This window comes from Doryrhamphus excisus, chromosome 14 (assembly GCF_030265055.1).
Source record: "Doryrhamphus excisus isolate RoL2022-K1 chromosome 14, RoL_Dexc_1.0, whole genome shotgun sequence".
In the NCBI taxonomy this organism is placed as follows: Eukaryota; Metazoa; Chordata; class Actinopteri; order Syngnathiformes; family Syngnathidae; genus Doryrhamphus; species Doryrhamphus excisus.
The window spans coordinates 8998196-9023277 of record NC_080479.1 but is presented as its reverse complement, the minus strand read 5'-3'; the positions used below and the strand labels follow the sequence as shown (position 1 = coordinate 9023277).

Below are 25082 nucleotides of genomic sequence, written 5' to 3'. Positions count from 1 at the left end.
CCTTGCTCGGCTACGTGTCTTTGTCGGTAAACAAAAAGATGAACTTCCTTATCTAGAGGCTCCCAGTCGTCAATAGTAAATGTTTGCATAGACGACTAAAACACCCAGCACAGCACACACCCACAGCAAGGTTGATTCCCACTTTGTGCAATCAGCAGCATACACTGACGCAAATTAGACAGCTAGTAATACTTCTTATTTCTGGGACTGGGGGGGGGGACTTTTCCAATGGCAAAAAGAGATCAATCACTGTCTTGGTGTTTGTTTGCTAGCTAGCACACTACTTCCTGGTTCATGGAGGATGACTTATGACAGCATTTTTACTTCTAGGGTGGGGGGGGACACACTATTATTGTGACTCTAAATAAACTTGAATAAACAGTTAAAAATAATGGCACACTGTGTTGTTACTTGGTTTGTTAGCTGGTGGCAACTTCCTGGTTCTTGGGGAATAGCATAAGGCAACAGGACTGTGCTATTTTTGATTCTAGGCTGGGGGGGGCAGTTTTAGTGTGATTCAACCGTGTGAAAGAGAAAATATACTCCACAAAAAGGTACAAATTATTAAAACACATTGTCATACTTTTGTTTTGTTAGCTTGAGGCTAACAAAACAACTGGTACCTGGTACTTGGAGAATACCATAATACCACAGGACTGTACTATTTTTTAATTTTGGGGTGGGTGAGAATCACTTTTAGTGGGACTAAAACAGTGTAAAAGAGAAAATATACTCCAGAAAAAGATAAAAATGATTAAAACACAGTGTCATACTTTTATTTGTTAGCTAGTGGCTACTTCCTGGTACTTGGATATCGCCATGATACCACAGGATTGTACTATTTTTTGATTTTGGGGAGGGTGAGAATCACTTTTAGTGGGACTCAAACAGTGTAAAAGAGAAAATATACTCCAGAAAAAGACAAAAATGATTAAAACACAGTGTCATACTTTTATTTGTTAGCTAGTGGCTACTTCCTGGTACTTGGAGAATACCATGATACCACAGGACTGTACTATTTTTTTCCATTTTGGGGTGAGTGAGAATCACTTTTAGTGGGACTAAAACAGTGTAAAAGAGAAAATATACTCCAGAAAAGGTAGAAATTATGAAAACAGTGTCATACTTTTATTTGTTAGCTAGTGGCTACTTCCTGTTACTTGGAGAATACCATGATACCACAGGACTGTACTATTTTTTGATTTTGGGGTGGGGGAGAATCACTTTTAGTGGGACTCAAACAGTGTAAAAGAGAAAATATACTCCAGAAAAAGATAAATATGATTAAAACACAGTGTCATACTTTTGTTTGTTAGCTGGCGGCTACTTCCTGGTACTTGGAGAATACCATGATACCACAGGACTGTACTATTTTTTGATTTTGGGGTGAAGGAGAATCACTTTTAGTGGGACTCAAACAGTGTAAAAGAGAAAATATACTCCAGGAAAAGATAAAAATGATTAAAACACAGTGTCATACTTTTATTTGTTAGCTAGTGGCTACTTCCTGGTACTTGGAGAATACCATGATACCACAGGACTGTACTATTTTTGGATTTTGGGGTGGGGGAGAATCACTTTTAGTGGGACTCAATCAGTGAAAAAGAGAAAATATACTTTTGAAATAAATGAACAAACATTAAAACACAGTGTTGCACTTTTGTTTATTAAACAGTGACAACTTCCAACTTCCTTATTGGAAAATGTCAAAACTCTGAAGCACAGTGTTTTGTTTGTTAGCTCGTGGCTACTTCCTGGTTCTTGGGGAATAGCATACAACAACAGGACTGTACTGTTTTTGATTCAACGGAGGGGGGAACACTTATTGTTAGCTAGGAGGCTACTTCCTGTTTGAAGGAACATGATGGAATACAAATAGACAGAACAAAGAAAAACTAAATGTTTCAAACAAAAGTGAAAAAAAACAGTGTCCATCATTTTTATTGAAAGCTACCAAAACCTGGTTGCGTACTTTTTGCGTCGCTAACAAACGACAATAAAAAGACGAGCCGCTCTCACAAACGGTCCTCCTAGAAGACATGAAAGGAAGTAAAAGAGCATTTTCCCAGAGCTTGTGAAAAATTAAACGCCACCACGGATGGATGGTTCCAGTCATCTGACAGGTCAGATAGGATCAAGACACCCCTCCCCACCCCATCACCCACTGAGCCAATCCCGCTATCCAAAGATGGAAACCAGCGCCCAGTGCGCCGCCGGGCCTCCGATCGCCACCGGCCTCATCAAATTGCATATTCACCGGCCGACCGCGGGGCTGATTAAATCTGTATTTAATTGGATGGGATCTCGTCGTGATGGAGCGCTCCCCCCGGCGTTTAACCCGCGGTCGCTCTGTCAAGTGAGAGTGGGGAAACTACAGTGGGGGGAATTAGGAGAAGGGGAAATGAATACCAATGATTTAGCCACACTAGCGCGGGAGAAGCGGCCCCCACCTGCAGGATGCGTGAAGCCTCCTTCTCGCTTGATTAGTGAGGTCATAAAGACACTAATTGGCCTGATTGGTTATTTCTTGAACACTCTCTCTCTCTCCAATCACAATCAATTTGCCTTTGGGGCGAGTGTGCACCAATCAAACGGTGCATTCAGGTGTGGCCTGGACTGCATGGACAGACATTGTTTACAACCAGATGTAAGGAATATAATCATATGGATTGTTGGCCCAAACATTGCTCTTGCCAATCGGTGATTGCTCGACACAAATATTCGATAATTTCTTTACAGTGCTCACTTGAGGCATGCACAAACGCCGATAAAGACGGAACACTTACTAATAAATAAGGGTCGACTGATACATCAGCCGGCCGATATATCGGGCCGATATTTGTGTTCCTTACTTGAATCGGTATCGGCCGATACGCACATGGGTTCGGCAATGTATTTTTCCACGGCATGATTTACAGACAGGCATCCGCCGGGCAGCTTTGTGTTGCCGGAGGACTCTGAGACCTGAAATATTTGTTAGAATTGTAATTTTGTTCATGTAAATTGAGGAAGCAAAAGCAGTATCGGTCACAAATATCAGCCCAAGCAAAACCAGCCTTCGGCTAAGGGTGATGGAAAAAAATCGGTATCGGCCCAAAAAAATTAATATCGGTCGATCCTTACTAATAAACAAGCTCCCATGGTAAAGGTTTACTATCTTGCTGAAGGACAGCCTTACAGCAAGTGTAGGAACAAGCTAACGCCGCTGTGCTAAAGCAAGGGTGGCCAATGCTGTATCAATATGCTATTGCTGAAGGTAAAGCACATTTTTGGTTGTTGACATACTCAAAAATTCACCAGATTATGCAAGCATATTGCAGAAAGTCCCTTTATAATGTGTTCATAATAGAAGTTGAACAGTACCATGTATTAAAAAAAAACAAAAAACTCAAAAAACACCAAAAACTACAAAATCCATCTGTGCCAGATCGCCACAAACAAATGAACACGTGCTGCGGCATTGCCATCAAACCCTACCTACAATGTTGCATTTAAAGCGGTCTCCTCATAAATAATATCCATGATGATAAATTGCTGATGTGTTTTCATGTAAATTGAGGGAGCAAAAGCAGTATCGGCCATAAATATCGGCCCAAGCAAAATCGTCCATCGGCTAAGGATGATGGAAAAAAAACGGTATCGTCCCGAAAAAATTAATATCGGTCGATCCCTACTAATAAACAAGCTCCCATGGTAAAAGTTTACTATCTTACTGAAGGACAGCGTTACAGCAAGTGTCGGAACAAGCTAACGCCGCTGTGCTAAAGCAGGGGTGGCCATTGCTGAAGGTAAAGCGCGTTTTTGGTTGTTGACATACTCAAAAATTCACCAGATTATGCAAGCATATTGCAGAAAGTCCCTTTATAATGTGTTCATAACAGAAGTTGAACAGCACCATGTATAAAAAAAAAAAAAAAAACTCAAAAACCACCAAAAACCACAAAATCCATCTGTGCCAGATCGCCACAAACAAATGAACACGTGCTGCGGCATTGCCATCAAACCCTAGCTACAATGTTGCATTTAAAGCGGTCTCCTCATAAATAATATCCATGATGATAAATTGCTGATGTGTTGTGTGTCAAACCGAGAGGGAGACGACACAAGCAAGGTTTTTGCTGACAAAGAGCAAAAATTTATTTATTTTATTTTTTTTAAATCGATGTTAAAAAAACGTAGTGCCTGGAAAGACGGTTGAAGAATACTAATGTCGCTGGCATTTTTGAAGAAGGCCGTTATCTGGCCGGCTCTGCACATTAGCAGGAGATATGGTTTCCTTGGCGGTAATTTAGCCCCCCGAGCAGCCGGGCCGCTGCTGGAGGTTAGCGCAGGGAATCTAATGGAGGCGCTAATTTGGCCGAAAAGTTCAGCGCCGTTAAGGGAAATTAAAAAAGGCTGCTAATTAGGGATTACAACCTGTTTTATGAATTGCAAATGTCACGTCACAAGTTTGGGAAGCGCGCAACGATGCTGCCAGGAAACTTTGTGCAACATTCCGTTTCATTCCGTCAGATGAAAAACATCACAGGCGGAGATTTCAATGAGATTATCCACAGCGTCTCGCTTTTTTTCTTGCACTCACAATGTTTTTTTTAACGCCACTGAAGGCTGCGAGGAAGTCGACCAGCGGGTATTAGAGCAATTTTCACAGAAGGAATCCATCTTGTGTGTCACACTAGCTTTTACCGTCATAAACAACAACCTCAGGCTGTATATAATATTGTCCCCGCCACACTGCTGGACTCCTAACAGCCCGGTTCTCCCAGCGAGGCCTCACCAACTAGCCGATACCGGAAAAACACATCTCTACTTCCGATAAAATATTCATTCATTCATTTTCTACCGCTTTTTCCTCACGAGGGTCGCGGGGGTGCTGGAGCCTATCCCAGCTGTCTTTGGGCGAGAGGCGGGGTACACCCTGGACTGGTGGCCAGCCAATCACAGGGCACCTATAGACAAACAACCATTCACACTCACATTCATACCTATGGACAATTTGGAGTCGCTAATTAACCTAGCATGTTTTTGGAATGTGGGAGGAAACCGGAGTAACCGGAGAAAACCCACGCATGCACTGGGAGAACATGCAAACTCCACACAGAGATGGCCGAGGGTGGAATCGAACCCTGGTCCTCCTAGCTGTGAGGTCTGCACGCTAACCACTAGACCGCCGTGCCGCCCCGATAAAATATTAATTCATTCATTTTCTACCGCTTTTCCTCACAAGGGTCGCGGGGGTGCTGGAGCCTATCCCAGCTGTCTTTGGGCGAGAGGCAGGGTACACCCTGGACTGGTGGCCAGCCAATCACAGGGCACATATAGACAAACAACCATTCACACTCACATTCATACCTATGGACAATTTGGAGTCACTAATTAACTTAGCATGTTTTTGGAATGTGGGAGGAAACCGGAGTACCCGGAGAACATGCAAACTCCACACAGAGATGGCCGAGGGTGGAATCGAACCCTGGTCCTCCTAGCTGTGAGGTCTGCGCGCTAACCACTAGATCGCCGTGCCGTCCCGATAAAATATATTAAATATATTTTAAAACTTTTTTTTAAAATAAAAAATACATTTAAAAAAATGTCTGCTTCCTCTGTTTCCGTCACCTGTGGCTTACGTGAACGATAGCCCCCTTTTTTGGCTTGCATTTTGTGGGAAAATGACAATCTTTTCAATCTCACAGCTATGCGGTACTTCCAACATCCTCGCCATGAAGCCAGCCCGCGGCCATGTTTCATCGGCAACCGTTTCAAGAGGATTCTGGCACAGAGCGATGCTGACAGACTGGAAAAAGAAATAATCATACTGCATTTGTTTGTGGGGATCGTGATAACACTGCCATAATCTGATCATAAGGAGTAAAAAAAAACAAAAAAAACGAGAAGTCGGACATTGGCTGTAAATGTTACAGGACAGATTTGTGCCTGAAGGCGAGTACATAATGAGAAACGAAACAACTTCATCAAGGCCAAACACATGTAGTTGCGCTCCTAGTGGCAAAGCGCATGAATATTCTTCATACTGCCATTTCTCCAACGCTTCCCTCCCCCTCAAGCCTGACTTTTTTTCCTCACTCTATCCCATAATATGACATTTTATTTGATTTTTTTTCCGCCTCTTGTAATTCATCTTGGCTACCTCTGGGGAAGTGGCACAGAATCCCGTTTTAAAGTTGCACAAAGCATCCATTTGTCATGTGTGTTTATCTGGAAGCAGTTACACTATGTAAAGTGTTGCAGGCTAAATAATGAGACGGTATTTGGGGAATTACAACGAGTAGCGATGGAGCGATAAATGAGAGGGAGGGAAGGAGGGAGGGAACCGGCCCACTCACTCGGCCCACGCACTCACGCCGTTGAAATGGAGCGAAGAAGCCTACGGGGACGTCCCATCGACTCCCGAGCAAGGTGAGGAAGGAGAGGAAAAAGCCTTTAAATAAACAACACGCTGGTGGACATGGAGGCTTTTTCAATGAGCTGAGCAAACATGGACGCCATGACGGTGTTTTCATTACACCTGGGGTGTCCAAACTTTATCCACTGAGAGACAAATCAACCTAATGCTAATACTTTTCTGTTTTTTTATGTTTTTTTGTCCGCTTTTGACCTATAGATGTCGTTAGAATGTTGTATTCTTGATGCCCAAGTTTCTGTTTATTTTGGAAATGAGCCCTGAAAGAAGTTTGGGGAGGCTCAAAATGCTTGATTTCAAAAGGCGTGGTATAACTGTCCCTTTGTGATGTCACAGAGGGGTGGACTTCCTTATATGGTTCATAGTTCGGAAACACTTTGGGTGTGTGACCAATCACAGCAGAGTGGGCATGCCATGTGGGTGGAATACAGAAAAACAGAAAAATACAGTGAAACAGACCATATTGACAGGAGCAATAGGTGCAGATTCTGCCAAATCTAAAAAGTTTTCTGTGCTGGTTATTGTGTGTAGCTGCTCTATAGGAAACCCCAACTCAATACAAAAGGGTCGAAAAATGAGCATAAGATATGGTAATGGTTTTATTTCATTTGAACATGCATCAGATTACAATTGAGTGCATCCCATAATCAGTTCACAGTTCCACATGTCCAAAAGGAGTAGGAAGAAGCAAAGCTTATTAAATCCTACCCCTCCATCTGGTACTTTTACAATCAGTAACTGTTACATTTGTTCACTTCCTGCTTTCCATAATACAGTTTAAGGTTTTTTTTGTTTTTTTTTAATAATGTACCTCGTACCAAAGTACAGGGTGATATGAGCATCGAATGACATAATGGTTACCATAGTAACCGTCAATATCGTGATATATATAGCACATCATGACTGGTTCAAGACTCTTCATCCTTGTATTTAGCAAACATCAACTGCTTGTATTGTTTCTTGAATTGGCTCATCGTTGTGCATTGTTTGAGGTCCTTACTCAATCCATTCCATAGTTTGATTCCACATACTGAAATGCTATGGCTAGCATAACGTAGTCCTAGCATAGAAGTGTTTCAAATGTAGATCATGTCATCGTATTGGATGACATTTTTAGGTAATTGGTTATTTTTAGCCTTATGCATTATTTTAGCTGTTTGAAGATTAACTTAAGATTTAAGATTTTTCAGACTTGCTAGGATTACCTGCTTGAGACTAGAATCCTCTTGTCTCCAAAACAAGTCCTACACATGCTCATCACCTGATTCAAATAGTCTTGGGGTGTCTGGGCATGCGAGTCTGTCCTTCACATGGAGGGAGGAGACCACCCCACCCCATCGCATACGCCGGTTCCAATATTAACTAACATGTTGTCTATTCAGGTTGTATTAATTTGTCTCCTTGCATGGAATATTTATTAAAATACATCTCTCATTATTCCCAAAGAACTTGTCTCGCCAGCAGCAGATGTTTCCCTTGACGGCTTTCTCGTTTAATTGTATTAGAATGTGCCGAGGCGAGCGTAAATTACTATTGTACTTGCTTTTTATAGCCGTTGAACATTTAATGCTAGCTCCCTTTTAAGTGCTTAGTAATAGTCGTATTACCACGATGACGCAAATATAAGACGTGCGTTTTTTGCCTAGAAACATATTTCTGATTTATAATCACCCGCTACTGCAATCTACCAGTTGTTATTTCACTGATATTTGGTAATGGTAATGGTTTTATTTCATTTGAACATGCATCAGATTACAATTGAGTAGGAAGAAGCAAAGCTTATTAAATCCTACCCCTCCATCTGGTACTTTTACAATGAGTAACTGTTACATTTGTTCACTTCCTGCTTTCTATAATACAGTTTAAGGTTGTTTTTTTTTTTAATAATGCACCTGGTACCGAAGTACGAGGTGATATGACCATACAATGACATAATGGGTACCATAGTAACCGTCAATATAGTGATATGTATAGCACATCATGACTGGTTCAAGACTCTTCATCATTCATTCATTCATTCATTCATTCATTTTCTACCGCTTTTTCCTCTCGAGGGTCGCGGGGGTGCTGGAGCCTATCCCAGCTTTGGGCGAGAGGCGGGGTACAGCCTGGACTGGTGGCCAGCCAATCACAGGGCACATATAGACAAACAACCATGCACACTCACATTCATATCTATGGACAATTTGGAGTGGCCAATTAACCTAGCATGTTTTTGGAATGTGGGAGGAAACCGGAGTACCCGGAGAAAACCCACGCATGCACGGGGAGAACATGCTAACTACACACAGAGAGCGGAATCAAACTCGGATCTCCTAGCTGTGAGGCCTGTGCGGTATTCATGTAAAAATGTAAAGGAAAATATGCTTTTTGGGGGGACTTTTGCCCTTCATCCACAATCCTTAAAACAAGTCCTCTTTCTCTTTTCTATGCATTCTAAAGATATATAAAGAGATAAAAAAAACAGGTATTTAGATACTGTACATACTTTGTTCATCTCCACTGCACATATTGACACACCTATGCCAGCCACAAAGCCTGATATTAAAGCACATCCAAAAACCTCCAACAAGGTTTTATATCAATACTGTAACTGTGTAGTAAGTAGTAGTATTTATCGTATTTATACATTTCTTTCTGACATTTTAAAGTAAAACATTACAGAAATCACAATCACAATAACAAACTTTCTACTTTCTGCCTTTTAATTTATGAGGATGGGATTGAACTCGGGTCTCCTAGCTGTGAGGCCTGCACGCTAACCACTCGAACGCCGTGCTGGCCCGACTCTTCATCATATTTAGGAATAAAAAGCTTGTGACCTACAGGATTTGAGCGTTGTGTGGGGATGAAATCGTTACCGACTAAAATCATGCAGGAAGCAGCCTCTCTTCTAACTTTCCAGGTACTATTTATCCTTTTATATTTCTTATTTATCACTAATGGCTTTCTCAAGGTGAAAACACTTCATATTTGCTCATCTCTGTATCATATATGTAAAAGAGTGACTGTACTGTACACACACATTAAGTGTGTAATTGAAAGGAAGGGTGTTAATGCGGATAAAAGCCCCTGGTGCACGCATTTAATCGGCTCGCAGAGATAGACTCCCAATAAAGTCTCTTTTCAGATGATGGGGTCCATCCAAGACCCTCAGTAGGGTTAGGCGGGATCTATCTATAGCGTCCAAATCCACCAAAGGAGACGTCATCTGAATGCAAATGTTCTCCCAGCTACTACATTCCACCCACAGGGAAATTACCTTCCCATCATCCACCCTGTCTGTAAAAGATCGGCTCACCTGGCTTGTGACCTTTCATATTATTCGGGAAATGGGCCCGGTCACGCCACACGGGCCGGAAAAAGCCACAGTGCCGCCGCCGCATTCACCGGGGAATGATTTGTTTTGTTACTGAAGCCTCCTGTGAGGTACGGTGCCGCCTTTTTTTGGCAGTTAGTTATCACTGACCACCGTCATATCTTGTTCTGCCTTCGTTCTCTTCAGGAGCCGTGACAGGACTTAACAAGAGTGTTTTTTCCACAAGTGGGAAGTGTCCTGGCGGCTTAGCGACGGCGATACGGCGACATTCTTCCTCTCAGTCGCGTGCAGACAAGGGCAATTTCCAAGTATTGCATGAGGCGCGCCGTAATTAGGTATTCCGGTATAATTGAGATTTTTTTGAAGAAGTAATTATACGAAGGCCTGAGACCCTTTTGGCGAGCGATGTCGCCGTAATGAGAACATTTGAAGGAAATTGAAATCCATCTCTAATGTACTGTGCATCCACAGCGGCACCCTTGTGGGAATAAACGCATCTCTCATATTGATGGAAAGGACATTTCTTCAAGTCAAACTTCACTGGACACACAATACATCAATATTCCGACTTTCCCAACATAACCAGAATGGCACTCAGCACCTATCATGTGCTCACTCACGTGCATACGCCCTTATTTGGTCATTTTGTCAAAAGATTATGTATATTATTCTCTCAGAAATTAAGTCATCTTAACTGGGCAGTTACTGTAAATGGCTAACTCATTAACATGCCAGCTAATTAGGGAAGTAGGGAAGTGGCAGCTAAGTCATTGACTAGATAAATATTATAGCAGGATACAAATAAGCCAACTAGACGGGTTTAGTGAGCTTTAAGTGCAGAAAAGAAGGTTTATTAACATAAAATCCAAAGACCAGACTTTGTTTACTTCAGTGGAAGCCAATAGTCCAAGTTCTTTCATGTCTGGGCCTGCACTTTTTGCATAGCTCAGCAGTATTCCGTCTCATTTGGAGACGCACCACTTCATGGTTTAGATAGCTACAGTCCTGCTGGGGGGCGTGGTTCCTCCTAAAAAGCCTTAGAATGGGAAACGCCAATGCATTGAAGACATTTTTTCGGATTAGAAGCATGCAAGTTGCAGACTTTGAAAACGCTGAAAGATAGTTGCTCAATTTATATGCATTTAAAAAAAAAACAGAGACCTTCAAAAAGCATCCGTGTTTCATTATAATTAGTTACACATGAGTTTATGGAGCGCCATTTGAAAATGTCACCGTATTCCCATGAATGCAACATTCATTCATTCATTCATTTTCTACCGCTTTTCCTCAAGAGGGTCGCGGGGGTGCTGGAGCCTATCCCAGCTGTCTTGGGGCGAGAGGCGGGGTAACACCCTGGACTGGTCGCCAGCCAATCACAGGGCACATATAGACAAACAACCATTCACACTCACATTCATACCTATGGACAATTTGGAGTGGCCAATTAACCTAGCATGTTTTTGGAATGTGGGAGGAAACCGGAGTACCCGGAGAAAACCCACGCATGCACGGGGAGAACATGCAAACTCCACACAGAGATGGCCGAGGGTGGAATTGAACCCTGGTCTCCTAGCTGTGAGGTCTGTGCGCTAACCACTCAATCACCGCGCTGCCTGCAACATGATTTATCTCAACATATTAGTTAAAACGCATAATACGCCTCGCTTGGCATCATATATTCATATTCAACATTTTAAAGCGCATGCAGAGGTAGATAAAGCTGATGCTCATGATGATCATTTTTAAGAAACTACATAAAGAGTTTGCCTACAGCCACAGTTGTTCATGCCAATGCATGCATACTAGAGATGCTACCTATGACTTTATATATATATATATTTTTTTTTTTTAATGTAATAGTATCTTGTGCACAGGTAGGGACTGCAACAATGTGGGATTCGACCAACTGTACCTGTTGATTTGTCCTACAGTAATCAAATATCACAACATTACTACCAGCACATCCGTGCTATCAGGAGAACCAGAGTATAGAACATGAGGAGCCACCTGGCGTGGCCGAAGAAGGTGCACTGTATTCGGGCACATGCTCCGAGCAGCCGGTGTGATGCTAAGGAGGCCTGTGGCAAACCTGTTGCACTCTTGCAACGGCTCATAAGGTGCTTGATGAGTATTTGGTACTTTTTTTGAGCACTTATTTGATTTGCTCACTTGCACAGTACGGATAATCTTGCGTCATTGGAGCTACATTTATCTGTATGCTATACTCAGCCCGATAATGACCATGCATCCCTAACACATACAGTTGTATTTAGTACAAGGACTTCTACAAAAGCTGCACAGCGGCACGAGTGGTTAGCACGCAGACCTCACAGCTAGGAGACCAGGGTTCAATTCCACCCTCGGCCATCTCTGAGCATGTTCTCCCCGTGCATGTGTGGGTTTTCTCCGGGTACTCCGGTTTCCTCCCACATTCCAAAATCATGCTAGGTTAATTGGCCACTCCAAATTGTCCATGTGAGTGTGAATGGTTGTTTGTCTATATGTGCCCTGTGATTGGCTGGCGACCAGTCCAGGGTGTACCCCGCCTCTCGCACGGAGACAGCTGGGATAGGCTCCAGCACCCCCGCGACCCTCGTGAGGAAAAAGCGGTAGAAAATGAATGAATGAATGAATGAATGTGAGTGTGAATGGTTGTTTGTCTATATGTTTCCTGTGATTGGCTGGCCACCAGTCCAGGGTGTACCCCGCCCGGAGACAGCTGGGATAGGCTCCAGCACGCCCGCGACCCTCATGAGGAAAAGCGGTAGAAAATGAATGAATGACTTCTACAAAAGTGTAATAAAAAGTTCTAAAAGAAGCGTAGGTGGGATTTAAGTATGTTTCTGTAATTTGGCCCCTGTTTGCAACAAAAGACTTTACAGACACACAAACAGGCGAGATTAAAAGCCAAGAAAAAAGTAATCAAGTTAAACACTGCGGAATACAATACAGAAGAGAGAATATTCAATTTAAAAAGCCCAGAAAAAGGTCACGTTGCACTTTCCAATCTGTCTTGAATCTGTATCGCCGTCATTGAAGAGGTTGTGCGCTACAGTGAACACGAGAGAGCAAATGTGTTTTTTTTATGCAAAGCTGCAGGAGACCGAACAAGAGGCAGAGAGAGCTGCAGGTGGACGACCAGAATGTAATCAGCTAGCAAATGGGATGCTGGACTTCTTTGTCTCAGAGCAGCGGTCCACATGAATAAGCCGGCCTGTGTCTACATTAACACGGATCACAACTCTCCCGGGTATCATCTCCGCCAAAAATACACCATTCGGAACAAAAAGCCGACAAGTTGCTTCCACTTTTCCATTTCATCTTCAGCCCAATCTCCCCTTACGCTGTGATGAAATATCTCACAAGGTCGGCCTATTTAGTGCAAGCGTCCTCGGGCATTCTGCGAGGAACCACCTCCACGTTTAGCCGGATCCGCACACGCCCACAACGCACAGCCACATGGCAGCCTGGAAATGAGTAAGATGACGCTACTGTAAATCAGCCGCACGGGTGATGATTAAAACTCACAGAGTACTTTATTATTTTTTTAAATCACATTTTAAGCACTCAGCAAAAATCATATCTTTAGCAATCATTTTAATTATTATTAAAAAAAAGGCAGTGTGTGTGTGCTGGTTTATCTTTTAGAGAGCGTTAATCCATTTTTTTAGTTACTTCTTTGAATATAAACAAATCCCTCACGGTTAATTGGTTCCAGACCCAAAACGTGATAAGTGAATTTCATTCAATAATTGTGTAGTCAGAGAATAGAAAACCTGTTTAAAACATTATTAGAGCCCTCCAGACACAAAATAACAACCCTATAACCACCTTTACACTCCTATTATCCAATACAGTGGACATAAGACATAATATAGACTCACATGTTAGCATAGGGGGCTGCACGGCGGTCAGCTTGCAGACCTCACAGCTAGGAGTTCAATTCCACCCTCGGCCATCTCTGTGTGGAGTTTATTAGGAATATTGCAATTTAATTATAATATAGTACTTTATTGTGTCAGATATTGTCAATAAACAGGACAATATAGATAACATAAAGATTATTGATTGATAAATAATAATAATACTAAACCAAAAAATAAGCATTTTTCAAATAATTTTGAAATTTATATTTTTGTAGGGCGGCACGGCGGTCGAGTGGTTAGCGCGCAGACCTCACAGCTAGGAGACCAGGGTTCAATTCCACCCTCGGCCATCTCTGTGTGGAGTTTGCATGTTCTCCCCGTGCATGCGTGGGTTTTCTCCGGGTACTCCGGTTTCCTCCCACATTCCAAAAACATGCTAGGTTAATTGGCCACTCCAAATTGTCCATAGGTATGAATGTGAGTGTGAATGGTTGTTTGTCTATATGTGCCCTGTGATTGGCTGGCCACCAGTCCAGGGTGTACCCCGCCTCGTGAGGATAAGCAGTAGAAAATGAATGAATGAATGAATGTTAGCATAGGGAGAGGTCCTTGTTCTTTTTGTACTTGGCGTCTGTAATGCCAATTGTGTCATCAATGTAACATTACATAACATTATGACCACTGTAAAACACTACTTATCACCACAATATCTTAGAATGCAACTTCTGAATGTAGTTGAATAAAAGTCAATTACCAATCCGAACTATCAATAGAGATGACACATTGTTGCCAGGCAGAGTTTGCGGGGCTGTATCGTAACTGCCCCGTAGGCCAATGACTAAATCGTCCTTTGCTAGGCTGTTTGATGTTAAATTGGGGGCTGATATGACCATGCTCCTGGACAAAGAGCCAGCACACATGGCACATCCGGCTGCTCTGTATTAAATAGAAACACGCCACATCCAAAGCATCCACATAGCCTTAATGCAGAGTCGCCACTTGTTTAAAGAAGCCGTCAGCAGGTGTTCCAACCCAGTTGACTCTGGGTGCCCAATTACGAAAGACGTGTCAAAGACCTGACGAGGCGGAGGTGGCGGAAGGCATGAAACTACGCTTGTGGGAAGGCGAGGCCTCCGCGGCGCTCGCATGCTCTCAAGATGTTCCACATCTCCCCCCTCTAATTGGCAGATGGCCTTAGATGCGAGATGATTTAATGGCCTGCCCATGTGTGTGTGTGTGTGTGTGTGTTGTTCCCGTCTCCGCCAGCCATTAGCAGGGACATCTGTAACAAGTTGGCCAGGCGCGCCGCTGTGAGCGGCGCTATGCAGCGGGCACGCCGGTGACCCACCTGGGCGGTAATCAAAGCAGTTTGGATAATGGAGACGTTAGCTTTTCAAAAAAGCAAGAAGCTAAAATAAACTGTTTACTCGCGAGAGGACAGGAAGGGATGAAGATGAATCAGACATCAGCACATCCACCGTGTGACAAACCCGTTTTCAGACATGTTAGGCAGAGCGTTATCATAAAAAGCCATTTTCATGACTTTGGCGCTCACAGCTTGGCGTCCAAGTGATCTCATTTCTTGCAGCTGTGCAGCAGCCATCTGCGCCGTGCCGCTGTAGGCTCAAACATTAAGTCCCCGACTCGGTGTTTGGCCCTGAAGGCCTCTCTGTGGTTCTCTCTCTCTCTGGCCTTGACTCCCAGCCTCCTCTTGAGTTTGTATCCGTAAACAGAGCCAGGTGAGAAAAGGAGCCGCATCGTTAAACAAGTGAGGATTTTAGCCGGACCACCCGAAGGCCTTTAAAATCTTGACGGCCATGTCTATTCCTGACTTAACCTCACAGGATTTGTCTGCTTCTTGCAAACTGGGTCACATTTTGCATTTTTCCATTGCAGAAATCTTTTTCTCACACTTTTTTTTTTTATCACCTTGCCATATAAATGTCCATTTACAGTCACAAAATTGTGGTAATATTATAATGAATGACAGCGCCGGCCCAACAATAACCAGTTTTTGACACCGCGGTGGGAAAGACTAATTAAAATCCAAAGATAAGATGACACACAGACACCCAATTTAATGCACTTTGCAAAAAAGAGCTGCTAATTTACTCTCACGCTCGCTCCCATGACACTTTGAGTCCTGAATGTAAAACTAATCTTCGCCAGTCACACATCCAATCTTGCTAAAAGCAGCTGGAACGTCACTTTTTCCATTTGATGAGACGGAACATAACATATAAGAACACAACACAACACATAACAAATCTTACTGGAACCATCTTAAAAGTGTAAAAAGAAGTTCAGCACAGTACTAGCAATACCTACAAACCCCAATGTATGCATTTTAATCCTCAATGCTGCAATATGCTGATGTCTTAACAGCCTTACAAGTGTAAAAAGAAGTTCCATATATTTTCTATGCCGCTTATCCTCACTATGATACCGGGTATGCTGGAGCCTATCCCAGCTGACTTCAGGCAAGAGGCGGGGTACACCCTGGACTGGTAGGCACTCCAGACAGCCACTAGCTAGTGAGCTATCCAGTTAGCCTCAATTGTATTTCTTTGAGGTGTAAGAAGCCAAAAAATTACCACTTCCACACGGTATAGGATGATATATTTTTTTACGCCACTCTATCATGTTGGACATGCCCTGGTTGACTTCATGCAGTGTTAAGGTAATGTCATGTAAGGTAATGTTTTGCCTGTTACATTGATTTTAATGTTTTGACTAATAATAGACTATAGTCTACCACAAAACAGCCATCATTATTATTACTAACTCTCATTTTAAGTCTTTGATTCTTGCCAGCGCCATATATTGACATCTTGTGTGGCGTCATCAGTGATTGGGTGGTGCAAAAACACAAAAAAAAGCCAAAGAAAAAGCTTCAAGTTTTGCCTTTCATTTGCAAAAAATGGTGGTCAAATTCCAAATTGTATGTCCTTTGAGGCATTTGTTTTGAGGTCCCAGCGGTCCGGATTGTTTCTTGGACATGACTTAATTGTACAAGCCTCCATTCAATCCCTAATACTTCTCATCTGCTGCATTTGTACTCCCAGCTGAGTGGTGGGGACGCGTGTGGATATGACCAGCAGCAGATGGAGCGTCTGGTAATGAGAAGCAGGAAATTAAAAGAAAGGGGAACAGAGAGGGACAGGCGGTCTGGGTGAGACACAGCAAGAAAAAAAAAGAGGAAAATAAGCAAGTATGAGATGGATAGAGGCGATAGGAGGCGAATACAAATGGACATCAGGAGGAGGTGGATAGACGGGGAAGGAGGCGGGGTAAGGTTGCATGAGGAGAGGAGATAAAAGAATGTGAGAACCATGCATTTTCTAATGAGGAGACGGAGGCGGCCCGAGTCTACATCGATCTGCGCCCCACAGCAAGTTGAGACGTGAGAGGCTGGGGGAGGCTTACCTGAGCTAAGCAACCTGGAGGAGCGCGTATAGGTGTGTGTCTAGCATACATACAAGCATTGCACAAAGGCAGCATAAATGACAAGATGGCAGCTTCAAGTCAAATGACTGGTAGGGACACCATTGCGCATTTAATGCTCTCTACCTGCTAATATCATTTTGGTTTTATTTTCAATGGATATACTGCTGGAGACTGTGTACCAGCAGTGGTGCTTGAACCACAGTTTGAGCACCCTTGTGGCCGAATTGAGCACACCCTTCTCAGCGTAACAATAACAAAAGCACCAACAGGACAAGACTTTACTACAAGAACATGACATTTCGCTAAAGGTCCAACAAGAGCACAGACCTAAATCCACATTGTATGGGGTGACCCGAGTGGGGGGGGGCCATGCACAAGACACACCCATTGTGATCAGACGGATTTGGAGCACTCCTGCAAGGAAGAGTGAGTGAATAATGGCCAATGAAGCCATTTTGTATTTTCCCCCAAAATCCTTCATATATTTTTTGCCTTTGTCAACCCCATAACACAGGGTAGAATTATTATCATTTTTCAAAAATAAGTATTGCATTGATTTCTCATTATCTCATTTTTCACAGCATAAATAAAAGCCATTTTCTCCTTGTGAATGGACTGTCTCATAGGATCCCAAGCCACAGTGTTGCTTTATTGTGTACCCTTGAATTGTGTGCTTTTGGGATGTACTGCTGGAGACTGCGTACCAGCAGTGGTGCTTGAACCACAGTTTGAGCACCCTTGTGGCCGAATGTGGCAATTGAGCACACCCTTCTCAGCGTAACAATAACAAAAGCACCAACAGGAAGACTTTACTACAAGAACATGACATTTCTCTACAGGTCCAACAAGAGCACAGACCTAAATCCACATTGTATGGGGTGACCCGAGTGGGGGGGGGGGGGGGGGGGGGGGGGGGCATGCACAAGACACACCCATTGTGATCAGACGGATTTGGAGCACTCCTGCAAGGAAGAGTGAGTAAATAATGGCCAATGAAGCCATTTTCCTTTATATATATATTTTGCCTTTGTCAACCCCATAACACAGGGCAGAATTAATATCATTTTTCAAAAATAGGTATTGCATTGATTTCTCATTATCTCATTTTTCACAGCATAAATAAAAGCCATTTTCTCCTTATGAATGGACTGTCTCATAGGATCCCAAGCCACAGTGTTGCTTTATTGTGTACCCTTGAATTGTGTGCTTTTGGAACATCCCGGTGCAGATGTTGACCATAGACAAGAAAAGAATTACTTACAGTCTTCTAAAGTCCTGACTGAAATCCCAATAAAAAAAATATTTGCAATCTGAAAGACTTTCTGCATACATGCTATAATTCAACTTACATAAGTTTTATTTTGTTCCTTAGTAAGCAGGGTTAGGACTGTGCATTATCAAGGACATGGCATCAAATCAGTGCGTCTTATTTGTGCAGGGAACAAAAGGCGCCAAGCTGGCATGGAGGTGGATGCAGGACCACTATCACAAAGAGCAGCACGCGCACACACACGCGCGCGCATTCATTGAAATAAAGGAGGGGGTCTGCACTTACAGTATGTTGGAGCTGTTCCAGTACACCGCATGCCGGTTGCTGCCCGCGGACAGGTGCAAGTTGGACAGCACCAGCGTCATGATGCTGAGAGAAAACGTAGCGAGAGCCTTCGTCATCATCGTCATCATAATAATAATAATAGTAATAATCCACCAGGCGGATACTTCACTTGGGTATTTCACAACATCCCCGCGGCTGAAAATGCGTTTAGAGTTCTTTTTTCTCAAGGGAGTTACGTGTTCTTCCACTGCAATCCCATGGCGACGAAGCTCCAGCTTCACTTTGGGGGAGACAGACACACGTGCGCTAATTTGGACGTTTCTTCTTCTTCTTCTTCTTGTTCTTCTTCTTCTTCCTGGAAGCAATGATGCTGCTGTTAGTGATGCCGACTACCTGCAGCGTCTCCCTCCCCTCCATTCAGCAGCACTGGCTGGGAGCGCGCGCAGCCGAGGGGGCAGGACCACGCCCACTATCCCTTCGTAGCCACGCCCACCCTTTGCTGTCAAGTCAATTGACAGTGTATTCAATTAGGTACACTTGCACAATGGCTTGTAGTTATCACTACTCGTTATTGTAGATGTACACAGGTTGCCAACATACAGTAGACCTGAACTTATCTGGTATAAAAATGTTACTATTTTCTGCTTTAATATATATGAATAATAGCCAGTTTATAGGTAATTTGACATTTATATTTATCCAATTTAGTTATGTATGAGGTAATAATTTTTCAGATATTGTATTATTGTTAGGAGTATTAATAGTAGGAGTAGTATTTTTTTTCTAAGTGATTAAATATTACAATATTTTTTTTATATTTATTTATCATAGTCCTAAATATATAAAATTATTATAAAAATATACATTTTTATACAAAAATATTAATTCATTTTCTACCGCTTTTTCCTCACAAGGGTCGCAGGGGGTGCTGGAGCCCATCCTAGCTGTCTTTGGGCGAGAGGCGGGGTACACCCTGGACTGGTGGCCAGCCAATCACAGGGCACATATAGACAAACAACCATTCACACTCACATTCATACCTATGGACAATCTGGAGTGGCCAATTAACCTAGCATGTTTTTGGAATGTGGGAGGAAACCGGAGTACCCGGAGAAAACCCACAAATGCACGGGGAGAACATGCAAACTCCACACAGAGATGGCCGAGGGTGGAATTGAACCCTGGTCTCCTAGCTGTGATGTCTGCGCGCTAACCACTCGACCGCCGTGCCGCCCTACAAAAATGTAAAATTTAAAAATACTTATTTTTTGGTTTAGTATTATTATTTTACCACATCAATCAATAATCTTATATGTTATCTATATAATGCTGTTTTTCTTCTTCAGGTTTATTGACAATATCTGACACAATAAGGTATTGCAATATTCCTAATAAAAGCTAGTAGTGTCATTAGGATTGTGCAGATGTACCTACAGTAACGTTGTGAGAGTGCAGTAAAACGCCTGTAACGAGGCGAAACAGACCTGCTTGGCACCGTTTAACTGAAACCCAAATCAAAATGCCAGGAATTGGACACAGAAGTGAGAATGGATCATGCAGCAACGGTATCATTCGACAAGACGCTGTGTCAAAAGGTGTCATCTAACCAAATAGTAGAAACTGACAATTCCAATACTGCATGATGCACGTGTGGAGCATCCCAGTCGGTTGCCATGGCGCCGCTCCCCGTCCTTAGCACGGGACAGAGACGGAGCCGGTAGACGTCTTTATTACTCCACTCCTTGCCTTAATTTCATTTAACGACAGGCAGGAGACGCTGATGAGTGAAGTCAAGTCGATTAATTGCGCATGCTGGCGGAAATGAGGAAATATAATGAGCTCTGTTGTTGCTGTGGATTTCTGGTCATGTGACCAAATTAACATTCGCTGTGCCCCCTGTTCCCTTCATGTGTTGTGCGTTTTACTACGGGATGCCACCTGTCAGTGAAGCTGTGATGTACCACGCGGGTCCCTGGCTGGGTCTGGGTGCGCATTAATGATTCAACAGCAGCTCTCTGTGTGTGCATTCTATTGTCTGCTGCTCCACTTTATTACAAGCAGGCGTGTGCCTCGCATCGACGCCGCCTTTATCGCAGCGAGGGTCAGCTCATGTGTTTGTTCAAGGCTCCTGTCGTGCGGTAACTCTCCAACTCCTTTGTTTAGCTTTTTTTTTTTTTGCATGCTTATCACACGATTGAAATAGTCTTGGGTGTATAGGCATGCGAGTCTGCCCTCCGTCGTCTCTGAGGAGAAAGAGATCACCCCTCCGCTTGCACATGAGGTTTTTGATATTAACATGTCTTTTCCGGTTTCATTTACCAGACTTCTTGCATCCCAGTTTCATTCACGTTCTACCTCTTATTAGTCTTAAAGAACTTTTGAAGCCAACATCACAGCGTGCAAATAACCATAACCAAAACATTCAACAGCTGTTGTTAGGAGGTCAGGTCGTTCATTCATTCATTCATTTTCTACCGCTTACCCTCACAAGGGTCGCTGGAGCCTATCCCAGCTGTCTTCGGGCGAGAGGCGGGGTACACAGGGTACACCCTGGACTGGTGGCCAGCCAATCACAGGGCACATATAGACAAACAACCATTCACACTCACATTCATACCTATGGGCAATTTGGAGTGGCCAATTAACCTAGCATGTTTTTGGAATGTGGGAGGAAACCGGAGTACCCGGAGAAAACCCACGCATGCACGGGGAGAACATGCAAATTCCACATAGAGATGGCCGAGGGTGGAATTGAACCCTGGTCTCCTAGCTGTGAGGTCTGCGCGCTAACCACTGGACCGCCGTGCCGGGTCAGGTTGGTTTTTTTTGCATTCAATCCACAAAATGGCAGAAGCATCCAGTAGCTTCATCTACCTCTGCATGCGCTTTAAAATGTCGCTACTCAGCTGTGGACGTGAAAGTCACACGGGTTACATTTGCTGTATTGTTATTTACATGCAACTCATCCGTGGTATCGCCGGCTGAGCAGTTTACAGCTACTACAACATTGGTTCTGTTGCTGCTGTGTTGCTCAATAGGTTGCTTTATATAGATTATATATATATATATATATATATATATATATATATATATATATATATATATATATATATATATATATATATATATATATATATCCTCTCTCCAGTTATCACTTACTCCCAATTAACGCCCCATTCTCTTTCTGGTTTAAGTCAAAGTCTAAGTCAAATTAGAACTTTTAGGGTAAGTCATGTTGTAGATTTATATATGTTGTTGATATCGCTGTAATTGTGTATCGAGAGGTGTTTAAGTGAGGGAGAAAATAAGAAATTTCAACCTTAATCATGCAAGTAATTCATATCTTAAGATTAACAAATTGAAACTTGCATTATTATCATTACTATTATTATTATGGGTAAATGGAAAATAGTGCATGTGTATTTATAGACATGTGTGTGTTTAACGGTGAAATAGAAATGGAGGCAATTTGGACACTTTAATTAACTTGTTTAATTCTGGCAATGGTGCTGGTTTAACAAATCCATCAAGTCCAATGGCAGCCGGTGTGTTAATAATATCGCAGTTAATTCCAAATATTAAAAATTGGTTTGATTAACGCTGCCAATTTCATATCTCCTGATAGTGTTTCTTATTTAGGGGGATGGGGGAGGGCGGGGACTATGGTCACAAGACTGAATGTGGAGAAGCAGCATTGCAATGTGAATGTTATTTCAAGTGACCTCCAGTGATGGATGAATATAGGACGGTTTACACCCAGCAGAACCAAATCATTTTTTTTTTCATACTTTTAAAAGGTTCCAAAATGAGCGGATTATTAAAAGTGATGTTCCTCTGAGGGCACAACACAATTTCCACAGAAACAGAACATTCTGACCAGGGTCAATGTGACCCGCAGGAAGTGTGATAAAGGATCTTGTTTGGTGATTAGAACGTGGACATCGTGACTAAGAGAAACGGTCCTGAATTTGCGGACTGAAACAGAACGGGTCCACCTGTGGCGAGATGAACTGCACCACGGTCTTATATTATAGGCCTAGACATTAGCCTGCATATTGTATCAGAGACATATGCATAATAATTGTACAAATGCCAATTTATTAACCAAAGATTTTCTGTAATATTAATGCGTGGGCCATTCATTCATTCATTCATTTTCTACCACTTATCCTCACAAGGGTCGGAGGGGGTGCTGGAGCCTATCCCAGCTGTTTTTGGGCGAGGTACACCCTGGACTGGTGGCCAGCCAATCACAGGGCACATATAGACAAACAACCATTCACACTCACATTCATACCTATGGACAATTTGGAGTGGCCAATTAACCTAGCATGTTTTTGGAATGTGGGAGGAAACCGGAGTACCCGGAGAAAACCCACGAATGAGGAGTGCTGACCCATGTCACATACACACTAGTAGCAATGGAGCTAATCAAATTCACCTCACAGGGCCCGGCTAGCTTGTGCACAGTAACATTAGCATTTTTTTCATCCTTTGATTGGTTGACATCCCCGTGCATGCGTGGGTTTTCTCCGGGTACTCCGGTTTCCTCCCACATTCCAAAAACATGCTAGGTTAATTGGCCACTCCAAATTGTCCATAGGTATGAATGTGAGTGTGAATGGTTGTTTGTCTATATGTGCCCTGTGATTGGCTGGCCACCAGTCCAGGGTGTACCCCGCCTCTCGCCCGAAGACAGCTGGGATAGGCTCCAGCACCCCATGCGACCCTCGTGAGGATAAGCGGTAGAAAATGAATGAATGAATGAATGATTGGTTGACGTCTGAAAGCATCGGCCTAACACTCAAAGTTACCACTGTGTTTGAACAGGTCACCACATGAACAGCACAGTGCTTAATTGATCCTGTTATGACACAAAGAAAGGAGGCCGACATGGTGTATGATAAATATTAAAATGATTTATGTTTTTGTCATGTTATTAGATAAATATTTATTCCGAACTGCTCCAGATGATGTTGTAGTGTAGAGTTTTGGAGTTGATCCAAGTTAAAGTTGTTAAGTCAGAGTTAACTGGGTATTATTATCGATATTATGTAACGCCATGCAATGGTACGTATATTGTTTTTTGTATTTATTCATTCATTCATTCATTTTCTACCGCTTTTTCCTCACGAGGGTCGCGGGGGTGCTGGAGCCTATCCCAGCTGTCTTCGGGCGAGAGGCGAGGTACACCCTGGACCAATCACAGGGCACATATAGACAAACAACCATTCACACTCACATTCATACCTATGGACAATTTTTTTGGAATGTGGGAGGAAACCGGAGTACCCGGAGAAAACCCACGCATGCACGGAGAGAACATGCAAACTCCACACACAGATGGCCGAGGGTGGAATTGAACCCTGGTCTGCGCGCTAACCACTCAACCGCCGTGCCGCCCTTTGTATTTATTAGTTTATATAATTGTAATGTGATCGTAGTGCTATTTCAAAGTGGATTGGATCTCCACTTAAGGCCCAGATCCAAAACACACCACCTTGATGGGACGTGGAGGGAGTAAAAATGGTGGTACTTTCAAAGCTAAATATTTCTGAGACGGTACTTCAATAAAACAAAATTGAGAAGCACGGCTGTAGTTAACTCTGGTTTGATCTCGTACCCTCTCTCTGCCTCCAAGTTGTTTTCTCAGCCATGACGCCTCTCCGGAGTGCCCTCAGGGCCTGTTGCCGTGGCGACTGGAGTAACAGGGCGGTTGAGAGAGCAAGTAGCAAACCCCCTCACATCCACAACACACACCTCTCCCTCACCCTTTGACTCTCCTCCACCCTTTCACGCTGACGTTTGTCATTCTCCGGTCGCCGCTAGGAGGACGGTGACAGATTCACATAGAAAAAACATACAAATACACGGAGTCTATTCCTCTATTTGACGATGGCTCGCTTTCTCTCGTGTGTGCACGCCCCTCCGCCGCCAATGAAAGTGAGATGAAATTATGGAGAGTGACATTTAATATGTTTCCAAGACCGGGCGAAAGGCAGCAGAGGCCAGCGATGCATATTTATGATGTGTGCTTTGTGCAGTGAAGCTATGCCAGTGTCATAAGTTATTGAAGACATTTGTTCTTATATGTGATGCTGCTTATGTATGCCCATTGCCTCCTACTGCTGCTCCTGCAAAGGCAGCCCCCCCCCCTACAATGGCACCTTTGTTTGGGATGAATTCATAAAGAGAAGCAGCAGGCGTCTTTATTATTCAGATAATTGGCCATCATCAATCAGGCTCAGCACTTCCCATCCTTGACTGGATATCGATTCCCTGACTGACTTCATTCTGCGTAAGCAATATTGCTGAGGGGGGAAAAAAACACGTCCCTTTTTTCCTCAGTGGAACTCCACAATCCCTCCCTCTTGGCTTTTTGTTGTTATCATCTCTCATTTCCTGCGCTAATCTCTTCCTCATTTTTTTTAAATGTTAATTACGCAGTCTTGATTGAGTGTCTGGTGGCGTTGCCGG

At 43.1% G+C, this 25082-nt stretch overlaps 1 protein-coding gene across 2 annotated transcripts in view; it reads right to left on the bottom strand.

Moving 5' to 3' along the window:
* efna3a (ephrin-A3a) overlaps nt 1-19014 on the bottom strand; it is a 63507-nt gene extending 44493 nt beyond the window's left edge. Inside the window, exons 1-2 of one of the 2 annotated variants that reach the window (XM_058046955.1) lie at nt 18775-19014; nt 18606-18689 (exon numbers count right to left, since the gene is read on the bottom strand). In XM_058046955.1, coding sequence (XP_057902938.1) covers nt 18606-18685 — 80 coding nt within the window. In that variant the 5' untranslated portion in view covers nt 18686-18689; nt 18775-19014. Of the gene's footprint in view, nt 1-18605 lie in introns of both variants that reach the window. The other variant, XM_058046954.1, reaches the window with a different exon arrangement.
* Nucleotides 19015-25082: the final 6068 nt, after the last annotated feature.